This window comes from Vigna unguiculata, chromosome 7 (genome assembly GCF_004118075.2).
Source record: "Vigna unguiculata cultivar IT97K-499-35 chromosome 7, ASM411807v1, whole genome shotgun sequence".
Classification (NCBI taxonomy): Eukaryota; Viridiplantae; Streptophyta; class Magnoliopsida; order Fabales; family Fabaceae; genus Vigna; species Vigna unguiculata.
Genome location: NC_040285.1, coordinates 3,031,187 through 3,058,406, shown reverse-complemented (window position 1 = coordinate 3,058,406; position 27,220 = coordinate 3,031,187). Strand labels below are relative to the sequence as shown.

At 33.3% G+C, this 27,220-nt stretch overlaps 2 protein-coding genes across 3 annotated transcripts; both read right to left on the bottom strand.

Annotated features, from left to right (window-relative positions):
• Nucleotides 1-8,345: 8,345 nt before the first annotated feature.
• Nucleotides 8,346-12,993, bottom strand: LOC114190561 (calcium-dependent protein kinase 20-like). Its single transcript, XM_028079501.1, has 8 exons — nucleotides 12,286-12,993; nucleotides 10,545-10,668; nucleotides 10,297-10,440; nucleotides 9,780-9,932; nucleotides 9,536-9,651; nucleotides 9,264-9,431; nucleotides 8,889-9,119; nucleotides 8,346-8,801 (listed from the first exon to the last, which is right to left on the bottom strand). Exons 1-8 carry the CDS (start codon nucleotides 12,751-12,753, stop codon nucleotides 8,643-8,645), a joined length of 1,563 nt encoding a protein of 520 aa, XP_027935302.1. The 5' UTR covers nucleotides 12,754-12,993; the 3' UTR covers nucleotides 8,346-8,642.
• A 4,779-nt stretch (nucleotides 12,994-17,772) lies between these two features.
• On the bottom strand, nucleotides 17,773-24,052 carry LOC114191955 (putative elongation factor TypA-like SVR3, chloroplastic). Of its 2 annotated transcripts, XM_028081430.1 has the most exons (14): nucleotides 23,703-24,050; nucleotides 23,313-23,422; nucleotides 22,680-22,883; nucleotides 22,362-22,538; nucleotides 22,032-22,184; nucleotides 21,673-21,762; nucleotides 20,974-21,108; nucleotides 20,778-20,894; nucleotides 20,465-20,616; nucleotides 20,304-20,388; nucleotides 19,814-19,908; nucleotides 19,359-19,524; nucleotides 19,073-19,268; nucleotides 17,773-18,448 (listed from the first exon to the last, which is right to left on the bottom strand). In XM_028081430.1, exons 1-14 carry the CDS (start codon nucleotides 23,914-23,916, stop codon nucleotides 18,315-18,317), a joined length of 2,028 nt encoding a protein of 675 aa, XP_027937231.1. In that variant the 5' UTR covers nucleotides 23,917-24,050; the 3' UTR covers nucleotides 17,773-18,314. The 2 variants fall into 2 exon arrangements, with proteins under 2 accessions (XP_027937231.1, XP_027937230.1); XM_028081429.1 differs by having other exon boundaries at nucleotides 19,073-19,524; nucleotides 23,703-24,052.
• Nucleotides 24,053-27,220: the final 3,168 nt, after the last annotated feature.

Here is a 27,220-nt window from a genome sequence, read left to right as displayed (position 1 = left end):
TATGAATAGGAGTAACATTTGATCTTTGGAACATATATTATCATCATATTATATAAACAATATTTCCTATATTATATTAAAATTTATATAATTAATTCAAGTATAAGTGATAATTTTCATGCATATATTTATTTAATTTCCTTCTTGATAAATGTATATAATAACATGTCATCTCAGTGTCAACAAAATGCACAACATAAAACTTGATAATGAGAATGTTGTACATATAAGAATAGAAAAGGTCATGATACCCTAAAAGCCTTATCTATATAATCTATTTTCTTATTACATTATTTTGATACCCTAAAAGCCTTATCCTATATAATATATTTTTTATTACATTATTTTGACTTTATAAATGTCATAAATTTCACCACATTAAAATTTTGTCATGACTTTCTTAGCTTGATGCTCATCCTAACATCGATGCATATTGATTCTCCAACATTTAATTGTCATTATTAAAAATTATAATAATATACTTATTTTATCTTTGAGAACATAAAAATATAATATAATATATAATATTATAATTGCTTTATAAGTATAATAATATACTTATTTTATCTTAAATATACTGAACATCAAACAAATTATAAAAATACAATTATAGACTAAATTCAGAAACTAGAAAAAAATGATAATGACTGCATTGGCAGATAGAAATATAATTTATGTGAAAATGATTTCTACTTTTCCGGAACAATCTAGTGAGTGCATTGATGGCGTCATTCAATACACAAGATAGATATTTTGAAACTCACAAAGATTTATGTGATTGGAAACTTTGTTCCATTTGAGATTCACCTAAAACCAATATTAGTTCTAGGTATACAAAATAATAAAATAACCAAATGAAATAAGCACATAAAAAATAAAAGCTGAAAGAAAATTATATATAATATTATGATTCAATAAGTTGAACTTAAAGAGAAAATAATTTTACATAATATTAATATTAAAAGATATTGTCAAGTTTTGGATGAAGTAGAAAGACTAAAATATGACTACCCTTTGTGTGTAAATTAATCTTCTAATTGTTTTGGAGAATTTTCAAGTTTAACATATTCTTATTCAGCTTTGTAGTAGCAATTATTTTTTACTATGTCCCAATATAAATTAATTGATAACCATTAATAATGGTTCTTCCAATTTTGTCAAAGATGTGTGGAGTGTTCTATTTTAATACAAATTTTAATGTTGTCCTAGAAAATTTATTAAGTTAAACCTCAGCAGTAATAGTAATGAAAAACAAACTTGTTTGCTTCACATCTACATGTACATGGTAAGGGTTAATAAAATAAAAATTATCGTAAATTTATTATACAAGAGTAGAAATAAAATATTATTAGTGAAAATAAAGTGTAATATAAACTCGTAAATAAATATCTTTTTATAACTCATTTATAATAAATAATCCAAATTTCTTAATAAATATCTCTAAAGTAAATTATAAGTCCTTCTTAACAAATCTCTCAATAAATTTTATTATTTATGGAAAAAAATATTACATATATTCCTATTTGATATGGTTTAGCCATTTTATCTTTAGATAATAATACTTTGTTAAGTCAAAAGTAACTTATTGAAAGAATATTTTGTTGAGCCAAAAATGATTTGTTGAAATAATACGTTAAGTTAATAATAACTTGTTGAAAGAATATTTGGTTGAGTTAAAAGTGATGATGAGTCCAAACAATACTCAAAGTGTCAGTGAGGAGTGGTTATGAACTCAAACAATACTCAAGAGTTAGTTAGGAATGAGTGCGAGTTTAAACATTACTTAAAGGGTTGATCAAAAGTGACTATAAACCCAAAGAATACTTTTTGTACTTCATGACATTAGTATGCTTAATAACTCAATCAATTAAATGATAGTTTATATAATCAAAGGAACCAATATAAAAATGTAATGTCTATTTTCTCTTCTTTTTTTTGTCTTTTTTGTCTTTTTTGTCTTTTTTTTTTTTTTTTTGCATCTTTTTACATTTCATGTGTGTATAACTAAAGATTTTAAATAAGTAAATCAATTAAACACTAAAGTTGCATACATTATATTTCTTCATATGCAACTACCATCAACTAATTATACTTTACATACAAAATTATCATCTAAATATTTTTTATGAGATGACATTTGAAAAAAAGTCCAAAAATTTTCTTGAAATGTAATTAAACTCTTCTTTCTTGATTTTACATCAAAACTTTTATTGAGACATGTGATAATGATTTTTTAAAATAATGAACATTCAATGAAAAGTGTTGTCAATAATTATTGTATTTGAGTTTATTATTTTTTTATCGACAAATGTTAGTTGTTAGTTTTTGTTAAGAGAGAGAATTGAACCTATCATGTCTTTCACCTTCCCTCTAAACCTACTAAACCAATTTTATTTCTCTAAATTGTTAACATACGTCATCTCTTATCTTCATTGTCTATTTTTTTTATTATGTTAGTTTAAAATTCCATATAATTATAATATAATCACAACTATTTAAAAAAAAAAATACACTCACGTTTTGAAACCTCCATGTTTCACCAACTCCTATCTCAAATGACATTTTCAACCAACAAAAACAACTTAGAATAAAAGTAAGCAAATCACCATCTAATCGTATCTCTATATAAAATTGACAAACAAAATATGTACACGAAAAAAAGTGAAAATTTCCATATATTGAATTCATCGTCTTATAATATGAGATTGTATATAGACTAAATATATCATTGAATAATGAATAAAACTATATAAATCGCACATGAACTTTAGGTCACTAAACATATTCTTATCTTCACCTGATGGGGAAAACAATAACAAACAATATACCAGAGAATGCAGCGGATATAATTTCCCCTAACTTGCAAGAATCTATGAGGAGCAATAATCAAAGAGCAGCAATAATAAACCACCAAAAGCACAAATAAAGGCACCAAGATTTTTAACGTGGAAAACCCCTCAAATCAAGGGTAAAAACCACGAGTCGTCCAGACCAAAGAAATAGCTTCACTATGATCAACAAGAGTACAAAAGAGTCTTAATCAATAGCACAAATTAGTGCCAACACCCAACCAAATAACAAAGCAACAAAGCTTTCAAATAGAGAAGAACAAGAGAGGAAAACCTCTACAAATCACTGCTGCAGTGCGAAATTAATATCTCCCAACTCAGACCTCGTATCAAAGATCCGACCGGTCAGAATGAAGAGCAATGAGTTCCGAACCTGCTGTAAAAATTTCAGCCCGATCCAACGGTGAACGAATCCGCAGCGCCGAATTTACTGCGACAGCTCTATGAAAAACGTGAACAGAATTTTCCCTCTACCTCTCCCTCTATGTGTTAGGGCTTTCAGTGTATTCTGACTCTATTGTTCTGCCTCTCTCTTTATTTTATAGCCTCCTCTCCACTAGGTTTAAGTGAGACATGGGCTTCTCAAATTTTGGGCCTTTTCTCCACATAGGAAGGGAGCCCAATACCCAACAAATCTCCCCCTCACAACTATGTGGAGATAACCGCCAAACCGGCGATCTCACAACAAACTTCAAACTTTCCTCTTGGCAATGCTTTAGTCATCATATCAGCACCATTATCATCTGTATGAACCTTTTTCAACTCCAACAACTTAGCATCCAAAGCATCACGTATCCAATGATACCTCACATCAATATGTTTGGATCTAGAATGAAAAGTTGGATTCTTACCAAGATGGATAGCACTTTGGCTATCAACAAACAATGAATAGTTATCTTGCCTAAAACCAAGCTCCTGCAAGAATTTCTTCAACCATAACACCTCCTTGCATGCTTCAGTAATAGCAATGAACTCTGCTTCTGTAGTAGACAACGCTACACACCTTTGTAGTCTTGATTGCCAAGCCACAGCTCCCCCTGCAAACTTTATCAAATAGCCCGAAGTGGACTTTCTGGAATCAATATCCCCAGCCAAATCTGAGTCTGAGTAACCCATCAAAGTAGGTTTATCACCTCCAAAACAAAGCTTCATATCAACTGTACCATGAAGATACCTCAAAATCCATTTCACAGCATTCCAATGCTCTCTACCTGGGTTTGACAAAAATCGACTAACTGTACCAACAGCATGTGCAATATCTGGTCTTGTACACACCATCGCATACATCAAACTGCCCACCGCAGATGCATAAGGAACTCTACTCATATTGGTCTTCTCAACTTCATTTGAAGGACTCTGTTTAACACTCAGTTTAAAATGAGTAGCAAGAGGAGTACTCACAGCTTTAGCATTTTCCATCTGGAATCTCTGCAACACCTTCCTAATGTATTGCTCTTGTGATAGATAAATCTTCTTTTCTCTCCTATCACGTGAGATATGTATGCCAAGAATCCTTTTAGCAGCTCCCAAGTCTTTCATGGCAAAAGACTCGCCAAGTGTCTTCTTTAACCTGTCAATTTTGGAAATATCTTTTCCAACAATAAGCATGTCATCAACATATAATAACAGGATAATAAAGTCATCATTAGAAAAACTTTTAACAAAGACACAATGATCAGAAGTAGTCTTCATGTAACCCTGCTCACACATAAAAGACTCAAACTTCTTATACCACTGCCTTGGAGCCTGCTTCAAACCGTATAGACTCTTCCTTAGTCTACACACATATTCTTCCTTGCCTTTAACAAGAAAACCATCAGGTTGCTTCATGTATATCTCTTCCTCCAAATTACCATGAAGGAAAGCTGTCTTCACATCCATCTGCTCAACCTCCAAATCAAGAGTAGCAGCTAAACTTAGCACAGTTCTGATGGATGACATTTTCATCACAGGTGAGAAAATCTCATTGAAATCAACACCCTTTTTCTGTCTGAAACCTTTCACCACTAATCTGGCCTTGTACCTTGGAAGTGTAGAATTTGAATCTTGTTTCACCCTGAAAATCCACCTAGTTTCCAATGCCCTTTTGCCCTTAGGCAATTTCACCAAGTCGTAAGTGTGATTATCATGCAAAGATTTCATCTCATCTTGCATTGCATCCAGCCACTGTTTCTTCTCTTCACTATCCAAAGCCTCTTCAAAACACTCAGGTTCTCCACCGTCAGTCAAGGTTATGTACTCATCACAGGAATACCTTGTAGAAGGTTGTTTTTGTCTATTAGACCTCCTGAGTTGGACTTGAGGTGATTCAGGTATATCACCAAGATCGTCATCATCATCATGTTCCTCTTGAGCATCATCAATTGGAACCTCTACTCCACTTCCAAACTGTTGATCATCAACATCACCATGTTGCTCATTGTCTTGAGCTTCCGTTTCAACATTCTCCAAATTGTGAGTGGGCAACCTCATCGGATTACCATCAGTGAGATTACTGTCTTTCTCGGGTGTGGTCTTCTTCACCTTATCAATGTCTTCAATGGTCTGATCTTCCATGAATTGTACATCACGGCTTCTAACAAGCTTCTTCTCAACAGGATCATAAAACCTGTAGCCAAATTCATCCTCACCATAGCCAATAAAGATACATTGCCTTGTCTTTTTATCTAACTTGGATCTTTCATCCTTAGGAACATGAACAAATGCCCTGCAACCAAAGACACGCAAATGATCATATCTAACATTCTTACCAAACCAAATTTTGTCTGGCACCTCAATATTCAAAGCAACTGCGGGACTGAGATTAATAACATGCACAGCTGCAAGCAATGCCTCTCCCCAAAAGTGCTTAGGCAACTTTGCTTCTGAAAGCATACATGTAACCCTTTCAACCAAGGTCCTGTTCATCCTCTCCGCTAGACCATTCAACTGAGGAGTTTTAGGAGGAGTCTTCTCGTGTCTAATACCATGCTGCCTGCAATAAACATCAAAAGGTCCACGGTACTCACCACCATTATCACTACGGATGCATTTCAGCTTCTTGCCTGATTGCCTCTCAACCATAGCATGAAATTCCTTGAACTTTTCAAGTACTTGACCTTTCCGCTGAAGAGCATAGACCCATAGCTTCCTGGAACAATCATCAATAAAAGTAACAAAGTAAACTGCACCACTAAATGACTTTACCTTTAATGGGCCACAAACGTCAGAATGCACCAATTCAAGTAATTCTGACTTCCTTGAGGGTGGATGCTTCTTAAAAGATACTCTGGTTTGTTTACCAGCCATGCAATGAGAACATTTCTCCAATTCTGCATTTCTCAATCCCATAAGCACATCCTTTTTAGCTAAGCAGTTAAGCCCTTTCTCACTTATATGACCAAGCCTCCGGTGCCACAAAGATGCCTCCATATACATAGCATTCACACTGTCTTTAGCAACCAAAGCTTTAGTCCAATACAATTTAGATTGTTTCTCCCCTCTGGCCATAACCAAGTTACCTTTAGTGAGCTTCCATTTACTAGAACCAAAGTGATTGTCATAACCACAATCATCAAGCAACTGCACAGAGATTAAATTAAAACGGACATCCGGAGCATGTTTGACTCCTTTAAGCAACAACTGCACTCCCATGTTGGTTTGCAGGCAAACATCACCAACACCAATCACTTTAGACTCACCATCATTACCCATCTTCAACACTCCAAAATCACCAGAAGTGTAAGATGTGAAGAACTCCTTCCTAGGTGTAACATGCAGTGTAGCACCACTATCAATAATCCACATGCTCTCATCAGATACAAGATTAACGGACTCAAAGTCACGAAGAAGAACAAGATCACCATCTGTAGCAGTAGTGACACGATCATCATCATCATGATCATTCTCTCTCTGTTTGCCCTTCTTGTCTTTGTTCTCCTTTTTCCACTTAAAACAGTATTTCTGAATGTGTCCAGTTTTATGACAAAAATGGCACTCTAAATTCTTGTATCTTGACTTGGACTTGCTCCTACTCTTCTCTCTACCACCTTTATGTTCCTTTTTCTGACTTCTCCCCCTAGCTTCTGTAACAAGCATCTCAGACTGAGATGAAGAACCATGTGCCTTCCTTCTCATCTCTTCATTAAGAGCACCGCTCTTTGCCATCTGAAAAGAAACAACACCATTCGAGGCAGAGTTCGTAATTGAAACCCGAAATACCTCCCAAGACTCTGGTAGAGTATTAAGCAACCATAATCCCATAACTTCGTCATCAAACTTTATGCCCATTCCTGACAATTGATCTAGGAGCCCTTGAAACTCATTTAAGTGATCAGAAATAGAAGAATTCTCCCTGTACCTCAAATTCATCAAGCAATTTAACAAATACAATTTATTATTGCCCGACTTAGAAGCATACAAAGACTCAATCTTCTCCCACAAAGCTCTGGCATGTGTCTCATTAGCAATATGATTATAAACATTATCTTCAACATATTGCCGAATAAAACCACATACCTGTTGGTGCTCAAAGTCCCATTCTTCTTCAGACATAGAATCTGGCTTCTGTGTAGCAAAGACCGGAAGATGCAATTTCTTGACAAATAATAAATCTTTCATCTTGCCCTTCCACAAATGATAATTTGTACCATTCAAAGCAACCATCTTTGCATTTGCCTCCATCATTCAAGCAAGTAAATATAGCCCAACCAAGAGCTCTGATACCACTCTGATGGGGAAAACAATAACAAACAATATACCAGAGAATGCAGCGGATATAATTTCCCCTAACTTGCAAGAATCTATGAGGAGCAATAATCAAAGAGCAGCAATAATAAACCACCAAAAGCACAAATAAAGGCACCAAGATTTTTAACGTGGAAAACCCCTCAAATCAAGGGTAAAAACCACGAGTCGTCCAGACCAAAGAAATAGCTTCACTATGATCAACAAGAGTACAAAAGAGTCTTAATCAATAGCACAAATTAGTGCCAACACCCAACCAAATAACAAAGCAACAAAGCTTTCAAATAGAGAAGAACAAGAGAGGAAAACCTCTACAAATCACTGCTGCAGTGCGAAATTAATATCTCCCAACTCAGACCTCGTATCAAAGATCCGACCGGTCAGAATGAAGAGCAATGAGTTCCGAACCTGCTGTAAAAATTTCAGCCCGATCCAACGGTGAACGAATCCGCAGCGCCGAATTTACTGCGACAGCTCTATGAAAAACGTGAACAGAATTTTCCCTCTACCTCTCCCTCTATGTGTTAGGGCTTTCAGTGTATTCTGACTCTATTGTTCTGCCTCTCTCTTTATTTTATAGCCTCCTCTCCACTAGGTTTAAGTGAGACATGGGCTTCTCAAATTTTGGGCCTTTTCTCCACATAGGAAGGGAGCCCAATACCCAACATCACCATATAACATTTTAGTGAAAATTTAGAAACCAGAAACGAACAAGCAACAAACAATGACAAGAAATTAGTTCATACTTTAGATAATTTAAATATATTTTGTTATAATTATTTGTATATTTTGATCATTGAAATTGAATAATGTATAATATATACATACAGAGACAGAGAGCCCAAATGTTAATGAATCTGTAAATAGAAAACCTGTAATATTAGAAAGGCATTGAAAATTACAAAAGAGAATTGTGTTACAGTTTTGAATAAAACTTTTGACCTTTAATTGCTTAAACAGTAAGCTAAGGGCATTGGTTATAAGAAAAAATTGAGAAAAGAATAAGGATGAAGGGAAAACAGTAAAAGGATGAGTTTTTGGGAGTAAAACAGATTGTGATTTCTAAATTCAGCTACCGCCATTGTTTAACTGCAAAGACCCGTCCTTCTTGAACAACTTCTGACTTAAGGTAGAAAACCTCTCTCTTGAATACTGCCTTGATGCTTTCCTCCAATCTGTGCCAGCCTTCATCATTGCAGCAAATTCCTCATAGCTTATTCTTCCATCCTGCAATCACATCAACACAAACTCTTTCAAATTCAATAATGTATGTATAATATATATACATATAAAATCAAATTCAAATATACTGACCTTATCTGTGTCAACATCATGCATAATTGCATTGATGACTTCGTCGATGTTTGTTTCAACCTCATCAGCTAAGGTATTGTGTAACTCTTCAATTTCAATATATCCACTTTTATTCTTATCAAAAAATTGGAAGGCTTTGTGAATGTGCTCATCATGGTCTATCTTTCTCAGATGAATAGATATGGCAAGAAACTCTGCATAATCTAGATACCCATCTTTGTCTGAATCACCCTGTATTAAGCAGCACCCATCCAAAGTTTACACTTAGTTTCATATATTACAACGAAAATAATTTTGAAAAACAAGAGAAGAAACTACTTTTTTCTCCACCCATAAATTGAAGAACAAAAAGAGATAAAGTGAAAAAGTACTCACAACTTCCATAAGTATTTGTACATCTGCGTCAGGAATTTGGTGACCTAGTTTCTGCAACCCTTCTCGCAGCTCATCAATGTTAATTTTGCCTTTATTGCCTGTATCCATCAGGTCGAATCCCTCTTTTATTCCAGCAGCTTCTTCTGATGACAAATGTTCTGCAATCACCTGTTCACATGAAAGTCAACAGAACATAGTGTTAAAACAATTTTCCCTTAAGATTTTGGAGAGTATTTCCCATAAGATTGTTCAAATACGGTTTAGAACATTACCCTCAAAGCTCTTTTCTTAAGCTTGTTCATTACAGAAAATTGCATGAGCTTTGATCTAACAGTTTCTCCCAATGAAACATTAGGAGCTTTCTTTTCATTCTGTAACCATGGATGATCTGCATTTAGTGAACATTTTTGTCAGCAAACTTTTTATCATAATAGTCCATCTTATAAGAAAAAAACCAAATAATTCTACACTTAATCTCCCTAAGCAGTTATACGAAATGCATATATATATGTATACCTAACACTTCTTGTGCAGTAAGCCGGCGCTTTGGGTCAGGATCAAGCATCTTCTTCACAAGGTCTTTTGCATTATCAGAAACCTTGGGCCATGGTTCCCTCCTAAAATCAACGACAGACCGAATAATTGATTGAGCAACTCCCTGTTCAGTTTCTGCATTCAAGACAAAACATTTAGAGAATCGAATATATCAGAGACAATAATAGCAAGAAATAATTGTATGACACAAATTTTACTAAACGATCGACGATAAGCGAAACACTATTCATACGAGCACCAAATAATCTTTTTCTATGTTAAAAGATCACTACGAGTAAATAATTCTTTTTCTATGTTGTAACTAAGACATAATATTTTTCTTCCAACGCAAAGAATTATTTTTCTAACATTACTATAGTACATATTTGTTGTTAGTACAAAAGGGCAAAACCCACACACATTGACCTAAATAAGTGAGCTACTTAAGATCTAAGACTCTCGCAAATGCCAGAAACATCATTCATAATACAAAACTAACCTGCCCAAAAAGGTGGAACACCACAAAGTAAGATGTAAAGAATTACTCCAGCACTCCAAATATCTACTTCAGGGCCATAATTACGCTTTAATACTTCAGGAGCCATGTAATATGGACTTCCAACTATCTCATTAAACTTTTCACCTGCAGAAAAAGGCAAACTTCAGCTTATTGTAAAGGCATGGCAGCATCAAAATGTTGAGGATCAAACAACAGCATCGAGATTTAATAAATAGCCAAAGCATTGCCTGGTGTGAAGATAACCGACAATCCAAAGTCAATTGCTTTCAGAGGTGCTGACTCCTTCTTGTTTCCAAACAAAAAGTTCTCAGGTTTGAGATCTCTATGCATCACACCATGTCTGTGGCACATCTAAACCACAAAAAAGACAAATACAAAAGAGTGATCATTTAATATCAAATTTAGAATAACCAATAATATATATATAGAGAGAGAGAAACACTCCAAGCACATTGCAGTGAAGAGCAAATAATATTCATAGAAACCAAGAAACAAACCATACCAGTCCCAATATTTCAACTCCAAAGGTTAAAATGCCATTCATGCATAATATATCATTTATTTGAAGGTCTGATAAGTGAGATATACAAAACAGTCTTTCATCAACATCCATCTGATAAACGTAGAAACTCCCATAAAAGGTAAACAAAAACATAGCAGAAGAAAATATAGTAATACTGAGTCTTCAGCACCGATTTTAAACAAAACACTGAATTGCACACACCAATTAATTACGTAATTGTTATGCTATTTCTTTCATTTCAAAGTAATACCACAACTAAAATTTCAATTTACTTCAAATTATTCATCATTTAAAAATTAGCAACAGAGATGAAGAACTTTTTTTTCTGATCCCACAATGAATAAAAAAGAGAAATAACATAAAACTACAACACCATCAGTTAATTTAATACCTAATATCTCAACATTATTTTATCATCCAAAATTATTTGTCAATATTTATCACTAATAACATCAACATCACGTAATACTCATTTTAGCCTTTTTAAAATTCCAAGACAAGCACCAAACCAACCAATATTTCAAAACTTCAGAGGTTAAAACAACCTAAATCATTACTTTTTTCTGGAGAATCTAAACCATTACTTTATATTAATTAAATCCGTAATCTAATCTAATATTTGACTACAATTAAAAAAAAAAAAATCAATGCAACTGCGTTACTGCTTCTATTATTCTTCTCTAATCAGTTAAAATTTATGCTTGATATCTGTATCAAAAGCTAATGTAAAACTCCATCATGCAAATTATTGAAGTTTGATTACTGAAGAATTCTTTTTTTCATTTCATAAGTCATCTACCATTCTAACAATTCTCCCTTCTGCAACTTGGAAACCGAGACTTTGAACCGTATACGGTAACACGGTATAGGGTCTAGAAAGTGAGCCCACCCGGCTCACCGTATGTTGAGATGAAAATGGGTTACCTTAATCTGGCTCAGAGTTAAAAATGGGTCAAATTAACCCATCTTACTTTATAACAAATAAAAAATTTTGCTACCCAACTCGAATTATCAGATATTAGCGAGTTCTGGCAGATAGACTCTGAATTTGTTTTATATATTTATTGGAAAAGCAACAGTGTGGGTGGTTGGTTCTACCCAGCTATTTATGCAGAAAAATCAATAGTGATTTCTCGTGGGATTAAAAATTCATATATAGAAATGAGTAGGAGTTAATCCACCACGGACCTACCTCAAACCCAGATTAGTGAATTGGGTTCATACGGTTCAAAATTCAAAAGAAAGTTTTTTTTTTTTTCAATCTAACCGAACCGGGTCTCCGCGCTGAGCGGATTTGCTCATAGGTTTGGACCAATTTGACACCCCTACCGCGGCAACCACCATCCAACGACGCGTGTTGGCGCTAAATTTAACTTACACACGAAAAAGAAAGACGAGTTAACGATCATGCAAAAACGGTAAACAGAAAGGATTTGGCAGCGAACCTGGACGACTTCGACGATGGTTTTGACGACGGATGCGGCGGCGCGCTCGGTGTAGTGGCCGCGCGCGACAATGCGGTCGAAGAGCTCGCCGCCCTCGCAGAGCTCCATGACGAGGTGAACCGCATTGTCGTCCTCGAATGTGTCCTTGAGCGAGACGATGTTGGGGTGTTTGGGCAAGTGGCGCATGATCTCCACCTCTCTGCGCACATCCTCGATATCAATGGCGGTTCGCAGTTTCTTCTTGGATATCGATTTGCACGCCCACTCCTCCTTGGTCTCCTTGTCGCGGCAGAGGTAGGTGACGCCGAACTCCCCTCGGCCCAGCTCCTTGCCCAATTCATAGCGCAGCCCAATGTCCCGGCCCGTGGGTTCCTTGAGCACGACGAGCTTCTTGGCCGCCGCCTCCTCCTTCTTCCGCTGCCTCCTCTCCCTTCTTAGCCTCACCGGAGTGACGCAACTGTTCCCCATAACTACAATGCGTTACACCTTTTTCAAAATGGGAGAATGAATTGGAAGAATAATAATATGTGAAGGAATATGAAAATGAGAAAGGAGGGTTTTGGAGAGAGTGAAGGATGAATGAGAAACGCGGACGCAGGGTCCAGCGTCTCCGTCTTCTTCTTCTTCTTCTTCCTCCTCTTCTTCCTTGACCCTCTCTTTTGCGCTTCTTCTTCTTCTTTTTTCTCTCTAACTTTAATGGCGTGGAAAATGTGAGTATTTCCATTTTTGTCCTCTGCGGTACTTGGCTTTTGTTTCGTGCGGGTTTTATTTTTGGCAAAGCTGACGTGTCACGCTACCTGTCTCTGTTACAAAAACAAGCTTCGTTAACTAATTAATTCATTATTAATTGTTGGGATTGTTGAAAAGTGTTGGTGCTGGAACAATCTCTGTTTGTCTGTTGCTGTTGTGTGGATGGAAAGAAATTTATTTAAACTAACTCATATATATAAAGAAAATCAAATTTAAGAAAATTGAAATAAATAAACTTATATATAAAGAAAATATATTGCACAACAATGCCTCACGAAACTCATCTCAATTTAGAAAGTGACACCACACGATGAAAAATATTATTATTTTTTTTTTGGCTTTTAAATAATATGTAAAAATTTATAACATCATTATAAAAAAAGGAAAAACATGTAGTAACTTTTTTTTATCGTAAGTTTTCTAAACTCATTGGTACAGAACTAATACTTTTATAATTGCAGTTAATTGGGACTTTGCTATTTTACTAATCTAGATGAAAGTTTCCCTTTTTTTCTTATTATCCATTGTTTGGTTTGGATGAAAAAAATTAACCACTTGTTTACTTCAAAAGATGTAAAGACACACATTTACTGGTAAGAAAATAAAAAGGAAATGAAGAAAACCAAAACAGAATAAATACGAAAATTGAAAATCCAAAATTGATACTATTTTCTATTCAAAACCACAAGAAATGCGATAAAAATAATTATTTATAGTTTATTATATTTAATAACATAATCAATTTGTGTATATAAATCTCATATAATATTTGAGAATATAATTGATTATGTTAGAAGATGTTTTTAAGTATCATATTATGTATATAAACCACTTCCATGCTTACTAATAGAGATTTGTGATGATTTTTCTTAGAACAAATTACATTTATTAATTTTATTTGTTCGTTTAGGGGAATTTTACATCTATGTTGCATCATAACACGAATTTATAGACATGATAGACTTTTACAATAGAAAAAAAAAAGGATGGATGTGATAAAGTTTAAAGCCTCACGTAAGTTTGAGTACGTATTTTCTTTCTATTAAAACAAAGAAAATAGAAGTTCAATAAAAAGATCTCATGAATGAATTTACTTTAAAATTAAAATATTAAATAGTAATCATGTATACCACTCTTTTCTGTTTCAATTTAATGTTTGAAAAGTCTCTCTGAGGAAATTTATTTTCTTTGATTCTAGAACACGAGAGGACGAATTTATGGAAAAAAAAAATTGGAAAATCTCTTTTCTATCTTCTTTTTTCTTCGATAAAACGATGTTATGTCAAAAGTATGATAAGCTTGTCCAAAGGATAAGTGTAACGTTTCATTTTATTAGTATAAAATTAATAAAATAAGAGATTTTATAATAATATTTAAAAGGAGATTAACAAAATAAAAAATATATTAATATAATTTTTATAAGAGTTCAAACTATAAAAATATACAACGATACAAAGCCTACAAAAGATATCCCTATAACTAACATATTAACTCCCCGTACATCCACCACAATCTCACAATTCTAACTACGGACTTCTCATTCAAATACTGACAAACATTAAAAATATTTTAAAATACAAAGTACACTAACACACAATATCACTTTCAAATGGAGGGACCACAATGAAAAAAGAAAGGAGCACATGCCATGACACAGACCCATACTGAAATAAGCACAATATTCCATAATACATTACTATTGACCAACAAAACTAACATTTGTTTTCCAAACGGATGAGCGCACTCGAAAAAACTTCCAATCGCACAATCCCCAAATTTTCCCAACCTTTCTAATTTTAAAACCCTAAACCTAATTTCAGTAATATAATATTTTAAAAAAATTCCCTACGTAAAAATTACCCTTGTCATTCCACGTCATTGTTTCCTTGCCTCGTCACTGTTCTAGCACTGGTCAACCTTGCCATGTCACTATTCACCTAACGATGTCTAGCCAGACTTAACAGAAAGGGCAAATTTGAGACTTTTTAATAAAAAATGGGACCAAATTGAGATTTTAACTCTAAAATGGGGACCAAAGACATGATTAAACCTTATATATATATATAAACTAAAATATTTTAGATTATACTACTGAAAATATATGCGTCATATATGTGTGTTAATTTCTTTTATACAGTGGACAATTTCAGAGATATCATTTCCCACAAAGACTAATGTAATTTAAACTAATTGGTTGTTTAATAATAAAGGGGAAGATTAACGAAACATTTTGGTGTATAAAAATAAGAAATTCAGAAGTAAAGAAATAATAGAATTTCATTCAATGGAAACAATGAGCATTATAAGGTCCTTTATTCTTATGTAGGCATCCTAATGTCAGGTACGATGTAGCGAAATGAGTAACACTTGCCTCACCAAATCTTTTCTTTTTGTGAAACATTGTAGTAGAGAAATTAAAGAAGATCTTGATAGATAAAGGTAGTCATTTTTTTTACCTTTTGGAATTGTCTCCCATGAATGGAGATCTTCTTCACATAGTCCTCCAACATTAAGTCAACACAATGTGCAGCACACGATGTCCAAAATAGCTTTTTTCTCTTTTGTCATAAACATTTGACTAGCAACTTTGTAGTTTATTGCATTATTTGTGACAACTTGAATGAAATTTTCTTCTCCTACCTCTTCAACAATGTTATCCTTCATATCAAATATTTTCTCAATTGTTTTAGATATTGCATATGCATCTATGAACTTCAACAACACAATTTCCTTTAGGTTGCTCACCAGGAAGTTTATTACTGTCCTTCTTTTCCTATCTGTCCAAAATCGGTCATAATAATACATCCTTTTTTTCATTCATCCCTATGTGCTTGTAAAGCAAGGGATGTAGTTCGAACTTCCTCTTTCAAATATTTAACTATAATATCATGATAAGATGAAGGTTTAAAACCAAGGCCATGTCTTGGAACCAAATCAAGCATAGTAATGAACTCTTCACTTTTTGCCACATTGAAAGGTATAACATTGTTATAGAAGAATCTAGCAATTGTTTGACAAACTTCCTCTCTCATACCTTTCTTAAACATGTTCTTGATGGTAGTTTGTGTACTAAATACTGTATTCTTAAAAATATTTGTAGGATTGTTGCTTGATGCTTTACTATTTTTTCTTTTCTCACCAGCTTCTGTTGTTTCCTCCTTCATATTAAGCATTGGCTTCTTGTTTAAATTTTGTTGCAAACCAATAACAATTTACCACATTTCTTTCTTCACTTCATTTGTAACATCCTTGCAAGCACCAACGTTCTTTTGAGTACTAACCAAGTGACACTTCAATCAATAAACTCCCTCTGTTACTAGCTTTTGACAATATTTACATTGAAGTTTCCTAGTATCACAGCAACAGAATTACAATGCTTCAAAACTATATCACTCCTATTTCTTGAAGCATTTTTTTGAGCCACGAGTATAACAGATTTTGAAGTCATTTTAATAAGTAAGAATGCATATTGGACTGCAGTTTGTGAAGAGTTTGGATAAACAAAGTAGTGTGGTGATGTCGTGAAAGAAACAAAGGGAGAAATTGTGGGTGGGTATGGCATTTGGGTACAGGGGGTGCAGTGAAGTTTGGGTACACTAGGCAGAGTGAAAAAAAAAAGAGAACAAAGAGAGAAGAGAGGGGGTGGTAGTTCAGTGTCCCTTTTTTTTAAAAAAGAAAAGAAACTTAGAGTGCCACTTGTTGTATGTTATGGAAGAGAGGGAGTTACTTTTACCTATTGGGGTAATGGTAACTTTTACGGTCATGTATTTTTACCTTTCATTGTCACTAATTGAACTTCAAAATTGGATTTTAATATGTTTAAAATAATAGGGTTTTAAAAGAGGTCCCAATTCCATCAATCCTCATAAAGGGACTTGTAGAGAGGTCGTCACCACTATTAGGTATGTTGATGTCGTTAGAGTCATCATCATCAGAGTTGTCGTTTGTGGAGGCACCACCGCCGCAAGGTCTACCCCCTTATTCTCCCTCACCACTAGAAAGGATTGTGATGTGAGGCCACGAGAGAAGCACCATCGCGAGCTCTATCAGCTTCTCCTTCACCATTTGGAGGGATTGCATCGCGAGAATCCCTACTCCCACACCACTTGCAATTTACAACGACAATCCAACAAAATCTGTGAAGATCACGAATTTTAAGTGAAGCGAGATCGAAGATGGAGAAAAAGATCATAGATTCGTATAATCTCACGTTCTAGACCACGATTTTGACTACCTTGTTATTATGAGCATCACCATATACCTTTGAATATTTAATGACTTTAGCACACAATACCTACAGAATTAATGCTGATTTAGATTTTAATCATATCTCTTGTTTTATGACTATCACCTAAGAATTTGCGAGTCTTTCACAAGTGAGACTCCACGACCACACCATGTGTTTGATTTTTGACACAAAATAAATCTTTATTAGTAGACATTGGTAAAATATTGAAAGTTCTTTAATTACATGACTATATATAAAATATTGCACCTCTATAATTTTTTTTTAAATAGGCTCACCAAAAAATGTTTCTCCAACATTAAAGTAAACTTTAAATCTAATTCAACTCCACTGTATATATACAAAAAATATATATATTGAATGTCTATAACTTTTGTTTCAACATGTTCACCAAAGAATGTTTTTCCAACATGATCTATTAAGATATGAACTTTAAACATAATTCAATCACACAAAATCAACTTGTAATGTAATATTTAAACTCACTTATATAATATAAACTTACCTTATTTCGAATTGATATAAGATCTCCAACATGATCCAAGACTAATTTTCTTAAATGAAAAAATCTTAGTCTTGCATGAAATGTTTTTCTAGCTTGTCACTCATTCAAAGTAAAAGCTAAATATCAATACGTGAAGATTGGTGAGGTAGTTCAAAATCAGTGATCTCACTGGAAATTTAACCCAAGGTGTGGTGTTGCTATTTGCCAACCAATATGAAGAATTGATATCTTCAAGTTCCTTTCTGCTAAAATATGGACTTTACAAAGCAAGTAAACAAAACTCTGTAATGTTACTTTATCCCCTTAAATCAACTGTGACCAATACCTATAATGAATATTGAATACGGCTTTCAGCAGCTCCTATATTATTCTGCATGCAGCTTTGGAAGAATATGTGACACTACATCACTGGTAGTGATTTACTTCTTCATCGATTCAGCAGCAACAGCATTAATGAGTCATGCAGCTTCAGCTGTAGTAACTGGTAACTCAAAAAGCATTTGCAAGTTACTGCTTCACAGTGAAAGTCTACCTTGGTTTCCTTGCTAATTTTGGATTCTTGCACATTCGGATACTTGTTGGGGTGACCTCTACAAGTTCATCTTCTTGGATGTATTCAATGCAGTCATCCAGACTATAGTCTAATGGTGTATCAAGAATCACTGCACAAGGGAATAAAGTAAGTTAAACCTTTCTGGCCTATTAGCATACCACTACCACACATTTCTTCAAGATTATTGAAGCAGCATTATTTCTTCAATGGTACAAAACAATGTTGAAGTTAAAATTAATCAAAAGAGTATATCATTTGAATTCAGTTCAGTAGTACTGCTTTAACTGAGGAACTAAAGATCATCAAACCATGTTATTCGAATGTGTGTTTCATATAAGATAACATATGATGTACCGAAACTTCAATTCGTATCCCGTATCTGTGTTCAACACGTATTCGTATCCGATATTTTATAATACTTTACCGATAATTATCATTGAAGTATCTATTATATAAATCAGTAATACATTTATGATGACAATAATTTATAAAATTTTATGTTGAAAATGTTTAATATATTTGATTTTAATTTGGATTCACACAATATTAATCATATATATATATATATATATATATATATTATGTTTTTAAGAATTTTTGTATAACTTTCGATATACATATATCATGTATCGTGTTTATTATTTTAAAAATAAGTGTATGGATGTATTAGTTACGTGTTGTCTTGTATCCGATACATATGGATTGCATCAGTACATCATAACTTGAGTGTTACCTGTTTGTTCCTTGTTGGATCGAATGTTGGTAGCAGCTTTCTTCTTACAAACATTCAAGGACAAGTCTCCAGGTCGCTGATGGATGCCAACAATTTGACCTTTATAAACTTCCACACCAGGTCCAATAAACATCTGTCCCCTCTCCTGTGAACTAGAGATTGCATAAGAAGTACTTGCTCCATCCTCAAAAGCAACCTGAAATTCCATAACTTCATCAATGACTGAGGGAAACAATGGAATTATGGAGTACCATGCTCTACAAATTTCTTTCAATGCAGACATTACCAATGAGCCTTGATCACGGGTACTAATGTCACCGGCCCAAGGCCCGTAGCTATCGAAGACGGTGTTGAGAATAGCCGTTCCTCGGGAGGCGGTTAAAATTGAATTCCGCAATCCAAGAAGACCACGTGTTGGGATCTTATATTTGAGTAGTGTAGTTCCTTCCGATCTAACACAGAAATAAATGTTGTCAGTATCAGATCAAATGTTATGCAAGTGTAGTTGATAAATGTGAACTTTTCATCAATTATTATAGCCAACAAAGATATCATCAATGTCTTTTACGTGAATCTAATCTATTAATCCAAAACAACACAAGATAGAACTCCCAATGTACTAAACAAAGAAACTCATTTCCATGATGATGATTCTCTTAGAAGTTTTGCTTAACTTCAATGCTTTGTTCCTATAACAAGTATATCACGTTCAAAATAGAAGCAAAGAAAGAATTTACACACCCAACTCCTTGCATGTCAAACATCTGTCCCCGTCTCTTACCAAGAAGTTCAACAACAGCTCCCATGTGCTCTTCTGGTACCTCCACAGTTGCAATCTGCAACACATCCTCTTGTTAAAACGTGCAATGAATGATAAAAGAAATTTATTCTTTGTTAGGATGATAAAAAGAATAGGAAGAAAAGAAAGAAAAAAAGAGAGAAATAGAGTGAAAAAGATGCATTGTTAATATGAATAAAGTTGAAGAAAAAAACTAAAATTTCTCTTCACTTTGTTCGGATGTGTACAAAAGAGTGAGAGGAAAGAAAACAATGTGTAAGATTTTTTTTTCTAATGTAGGGAAGAAGAGTAGAAGAAATAGAGGATAAAAAGAAGAGAATTAATTTTGTAAGTCCCACACCAAAAAGGATAGAAATTTGGCTGGGCGTTTCAAAACAAAAATCTTAATTTTTCTGCTTTTGAAAAGCAGTAAAAAATTGATTGAGATATTACCTCAAACGGTTCCAACAGTTTGTCATTCAGCTTCTTGTTGATAACTTTGGGAGGTCCAACCATGAATTCATAGCCTTCTCTTCGCCTGCAGATGCAATATTATTTAAAGAGCTTGAAGAATAATAATAATCAATGAGAAATGAAATATTCACAACACTCACATATTTTCTATGAGTATAGTGATATGTAAAGTTCCACGCCCACTGACAACAAATGTATCAGCTGTTTCACCATCTTCAACTTTCATAGCCAGATTCCGCTCAAGTTCACGATAAAGCCTATCCCTTAGGTTCCTACTAGTAACATACTTTCCCTGAAAAATTACAATACATTTTAGCTGATCTATGACATAGCTGTGAAAAGCACAAATTACACTGTTACCAAGAAAGAAGCTGAACATAGCAGCAATGGTTGTGCCTAACTAACAGAGAAAGAGATAATACAGAACATTTTTATGGCAAAGCATTAATATACCTCACGGCCAACAAAAGGTGAAGTGTTTATGGAGAAAGACATTTTCACTGTTGGTTCTTCCACCTTGATGGAAGGTAGTGGCTTCCCAGATACTTTATCAGCAATTGTCTCCCCAATCTGAGTATAGCATTGTAAAGGTTAAAAAGGTTACTGTGATACAAGATTATGCATTTTATCCAAGACCCTCAATCTTTACCTGAATGTCAGTAATTCCACACACTGCACATATATCACCTGCCTCCACATTATCTGCAGGAACCCTACTGAATTTGTCATACACGTAGAGCTCACTAATTCTTCCAAATCTACATGAATCTTCTGAAGTACATACCTGGACAAAATCAACGAATAAGGGGTATGCTGATAGAAACAGGATCAGAATGTAGAATCCCTAATTCCCAATCACTGCCCCAATGAACGAGATCACGTTTACCCCCTGAATATCACTTGAATACCACTAATCCTCTCTTTATGTATCCACTTTTATTCTCTAGGTGCTGTCATAAACTGATTATTACAGTTACTATTGTGTTTCTCAGAAGTTATGATCCCCTCTTACTCTCTTACTTCTCCTCACATAGACTTATTTAACTGGAGGTCTTTTACTTTCAAAAACAGATTAAAATAATCTATATCCTACATCAAACTTTGAACTGAATGGATTCATTCATTTGTGTTCCACAATAATCTCTACTACAACTCGCCCACAACTCAAAAATACAAGATTTAGAGAAGTGAATGTAAGACTTAAAATATAGCTGTTTGTAAAGTATATAAAATTCACTATTATATGGAAGTACAGATATTTATCCCTGGTAGTAAGATAAACTCAAAGAAGCAAAGGGTAACATGTGAGTATGAATGAATTCACAAAAATGAAGAACAAAATACTCACTCGAACATCCATGCCTTTTTCTAAAACTCCAGCTTGCACACGCCCAATTGCTATACGCCCTTTATGTTCATCATATTCAATATTTGTCACCTAGTTGACAAATAAGCATATGTAAAAACAAATTAGATCTTGTATACAGAAATAGCATTATCAGAGTCAAGCAGAAATTTAACAGGGTTGTCATTGTTTATTTTCTCATAAATAAACTGGTCAAGATCTTCACTTGCTTCTTTATTTTCTATTTCCCTTGTGCTGGTAAATTAGCAGGAACAAAAATAAGCTAACCATAATGAAAAGATAAATCAATAGAAAAATAGAATAAAAAAGACTAAGAAGTGATATAACTAGCAACTACTAACCAGCATTTGAAGAGCACCATCTTTGTCAATGCGCGGTCCAGGGATGCATCTAATGACGGATTCAAACAATGGACCAAGGTCTTCTGCCAGATTTTCAGGAGACAAACCTGCTTTCCCTTTTATACCACTTGCATAGATCACTTGAAAGTCACACTGCAAGCAGAAAAAAAAGATGATTTATTGTAATAATATTCCTACAGATCATTGGGAATAAAGAAATCACAGTAGAGTTTTGACCAAATACAAACTTCCAAGCTCCAACCCAATTTGTAAACAACACACAAAAACTACAACTATTTAAGTCATATGATAAGTTGATAACCAACATACTTGTTCGTCAGTGGCATTCAGTTCAATGAAGAGTTCAAAAGTAGAATTGACAACAAAATCTGGGCGAGCAGAAGGTCTATCTATTTTATTCACAACCACAACAACTGAATGACCAAACTCCAAAGCCTTCTTCAAGACAAATCTTGTCTGTGGCATTGGTCCTTCAACAGAATCTACCTACAAATACAAAGAGCAGCTTCATAAACCCTATATATTACAAGAAGCCACACTACAAAAAAGAAAATGAAGCATTTTTATATAAGGGAATATGTAACAAAATTCCTAATGGAGGAAACAAACTACAGTTAGAAGGAGTACCACTAGAAGGATCCCTTCCACCATATTTAGGATACGCTCCACTTCACCCCCAAAATCAGAGTGACCTGGAGTATCTATTATATTGATCTTTGTGTCTTTATAGGTGACAGATGTATTTTTACTCAGTATAGTGATCCCTCTTTCGCGCTCCAAATCATTCGAGTCCATTATCCTTTCCTGCACAAATTGGTTATCACGAAACACCTGCAAAAAATTCAACAGATGAATACCATATCAATATTACCCTTCATTCTTTTTTATAAGAATAAACCAATCGACTTTATGGCGAAAACAATGGCTAAACCATTTAACAGATATTGAATGTCTCTAATCTACCACTTTTCAACAATTGTATAAAACTATCCGTCTGTTTAGTCTGCTGGCTAAATCAACTCCACACACTGTGACGCACATTCCAATCACGTTAATAGTTAAAAATCAATTCTACCAAACACAAACAAATTCTCACTAAATCATTTTCTACTACAGGGCCTGCACGCCAAATCACGTCCATTAAATAATGGATGTCAATTGGCTCAAGTTAACAAATGAACTAAAATTACACAAATAAAAAATCAAATTCTCCAAAAGAAACCCGTTGAAACTAACCATGTTCCATGTAATGAACAATACCTTAGTTTGTTTGAGCATGGCATCAACGAGAGTAGTCTTTCCATGATCAACATGAGCAACAATCGCTATGTTTCTGACGTCCCCTCTTCTCAACAATTGCTTCTTCTTCTCTAAGAGACAAATAAATAAAAAAATCTCAAAAAGGCAAACCTTATAACAAAGGGTTTGCTAAAACCACTGCAGTAATTAAGAAACTAAAAGGAGGAAAATTTAATTTGAAATCATACAAAAGCTGGTAAAAAACATTACAAAAGAACACATTTTTAGGTAGCCCGATAAAAAAAAAATGCTTCTAATTCCTAAACAAATGAACTTGAATCACTGGTTAACAACACTTTGTGAATAATAAAATTGAAATACAGATGAAAGAAGAGGGTGCGGATTTATTACCACCAGCTTTGGGCTCTGTGGCTTCGGAAACAGAACATTTGATGGGCCTGGAAGTGAAGGAAGATAATCTTTTGGCGACGGAAAAAGAAGAAGATAAGGGTAGGCCAAGAAGTCGGGTAGAGAAGAAGGGTTGAAAAGATGATGGCTTTTGAAGAATGGTGTTGGTGGGGAAGAAGGAGGTGTGGATAGTAGTAAGTGCAGCCATCTTCTCCATTCTCACTCTCACACAGAAGAGAAGAGAAGAGAATAGGAGAAGAAAGAGATGAAGAAGAAAAGGAGTAGGAGTATGAGGCTGTTAATGAATTGTTTTTGCTATTGGAAGTTCCGCTATTGAGTGGCAAAGGAATGGATATCGAAGACTGTGTGGGAAATGGCGTATAAGGTTTCACTCTCACAGTCTCTACGGACCACTTTTTTCCACATCATCGTATCTTCCCACCTTAACCTATTTCATTAACCTTAAAAATGGTTTTATTTTCGGTTTAATAAGTGATACCCATTTTTGTTCAGATGTGTTAATTTGGTATTTGGTATCTGTTTTTAAATATGTGTCAATTTAGTTTCAACTTTTGAAAAAGTTTCTTAATCATATCTCTTTCAGACAAAAATTACTAAAACTGTTAACTTAATTCATGATTTTTATCATTAAATTTTGACATAAATATCAATACATAATTTTGTAAGTCATTGTAAATATCAATAACCGTTAATAGTGTTAATAATTTTGTTGAAAAAAATATAATTGAGACATCTTTTCAATAGTTGGAACTTAATTGATACATTTTTAAAAACGAATATCAAACTCACATGTATACCATCTAACTAATTAAACATTTTCTATATTTTTTGTAATCCTATGGATAGAAAATAACCTATTTCATTGTAATACAACGAACCTTGATTTTTTTATGTTCTTCTATTTATCTATGTCAATAATATGTAGCTTTTGATTATACAAAGTTCTATGCGAATATCCCAAAACTCTCTTTGGACTTGTATTATCCACCTATTACAAAATATCACATAATAAAGAAAATATCAATCATGATAAGCTAAGACATTTATTTCATATTAACCTTATCAAACATTATAGACAAACCTTATTATCTAATCACATGAACCTTTTTACTTCATCTTAGAGCAATACTTTTGTTTATTATTCATCAAAATAAGCATTTATTAATTTGTCCTTGGACTTAACAATGAGCCAACATGGCATCATCCAAGAGTATTTTCATGATTCCACATACACATAAGTAAAGAGTGCTTAGTTAAATCATGGAAGTGGAATATCACAATTAAGCATCCTATGTATGTTGCACTTCATGCATTAACCAAAATTTTTCTCACAGTGCATTTATATAATGCTAACCAAAATACATAAACTATTATATATTATATTAGAATCATGTTGTAATAAATAAATAATTTGAAATACTTAGAGATTACATGTATATAAAATGTAGGCCTTTTTCTTTAATTTACATAAGAGTCTCTTTTCACTATATGTTACTTTCTTTTTGTTTTTTTTATTCTTATTTTTGCTTGACTATGTTTTATTTTTCTTTTCTTTTCATTAACATTGGTTTTTTTATTGTGAATTTTGTATGATAAGTTTAAAATATTATTAATATAAAATAGAAAAATAAGTTATGTACATAAAAAGAGAAATTATATACTTTACATATTTTTACATACTTTTACATGAATAAATTATTTCAAAATAACAATTCGTCTTTTGACCTAAAGTTATTATTTTAACACATTTACAACTCCAGATTAATTATTTATTTAAATGGATTATTTACATAGAAAAGCTTCTTTAAAAGCTCCGTTATTTTTAATTATTTTCATTATACATTTTAGAAAGAAAGACAATGTGGGTTGAACCGTCCGTTTAGGCTCGATCCGTATAAGGTTCGTACATCGCGGGCTATCTCGTCCCATCCCGCGTAATTTATGCGAGCTATAACCATTGGCCCGCTCCGTCCCGTACTTGGCCCGCGGGCCCGCGGGCTAGCACGCTTTTTTTTTCATTTTTTAAACTTTATTTTTTTTTTAATTTTTATGATAAAATTTTCAATGTTTAAAAATTGAGAAACTTTAAGAAGTTTACACAATCAAGTAAAAGACTTTGGAGAGTTGGATGATAAATTGATAATTCAACATTTTCATTATTCATACTATGACATATACAATGTATTCTTTAAATTTTAGCACATTAAAAAAAAAATATACTTGTATTTTTTCAGTTATACACAAATTTGAAACGTTAATGCAAGAGTCCATAAAAAAAGTAATTAACATACACAAGTGCAAGTTTTTTTTATGCGAGCTTGCGGGCCGGCCCGCACAGGCTGCAGATTTATGCAGGTCGGTCCGCACAAACTACAGGCTTATGCGGGCCGGGCCACTACGGACATACGGACTCACTACCCTGGTCCACCATGTGTTTTTTTCGCGGGCTGGCCCGACGAGTTAGACCTTGATTGCCATTCCTAGAATGAATGACTCAGATTACTATTTAAGCTTTGTTTGGATGATATACTGAATTTGAAAGAATAAATTTGTGAGAAAAAGAAGATGAATGTAGAATTATTTAAATTAAAAGAAAGATAATATAAATGGAGAAGATTTGAGAAGAAAATTTATGAAAAATAAAATATAACGTGACAAATTTAATCAATTAAAAAAGTATTTTAGTTGAAAAATATATAAAATTGTTATTATTTTATTTTATTATTATTATATTATTTTATAATCATCATTATTATAATTTAAATAAAAGTTAAGGTGAAGTAAAATTATTTAACTTTCCTCGCAAATCTCTTGTATTGTAAAGAGAAAGTTAAAACAAAAAACATAACTTTGATTTCCGTGAGTTTTTGTCTTTTACCTATTACTTTCTTTCTAAATTAAATTTCTGCATTTCTATCGTTCGAAACAAAAAGAGTATTAGGATGTATTAATTTGAAAGAGTGAATTCGTGAGAGAGCGAGTCGGTGAATATCACTGGATTTGAGCGGATAAATATTAGTTATTTATTTTAATAAATTTGAAGGTGAAGTGAGTGAATTTAAAAATAAAATTTATAAAAATTTGGAAATGAATAAATTGATATGATAGATAAAATTAATATATTATTTTATTTATTTATTATAATAATTATTGTATATTATTAATTAATAATATAATTATTATATATTATTATTTAAATAATATAATTATTCATATATTATTATTTATTTAATATATAATAATAATTATATATGTAAAAATTAAAGTTGAATCCACCATCTTTCAAATCTTCTCTTATAAGAGAGATAATCATCCCAACATACATATTTCCATATCATTGGAAATCCTTCAAAACGGACACAAATGAGTCCCGCAAATCTTTTTACAAAATCTATTTGCGCCATCACATAGTGTTAAATGAACATGCCCTTACTCTTTTAAATATCTAACATGTTATATATATATATATATATATATATATATATATATATATATATATA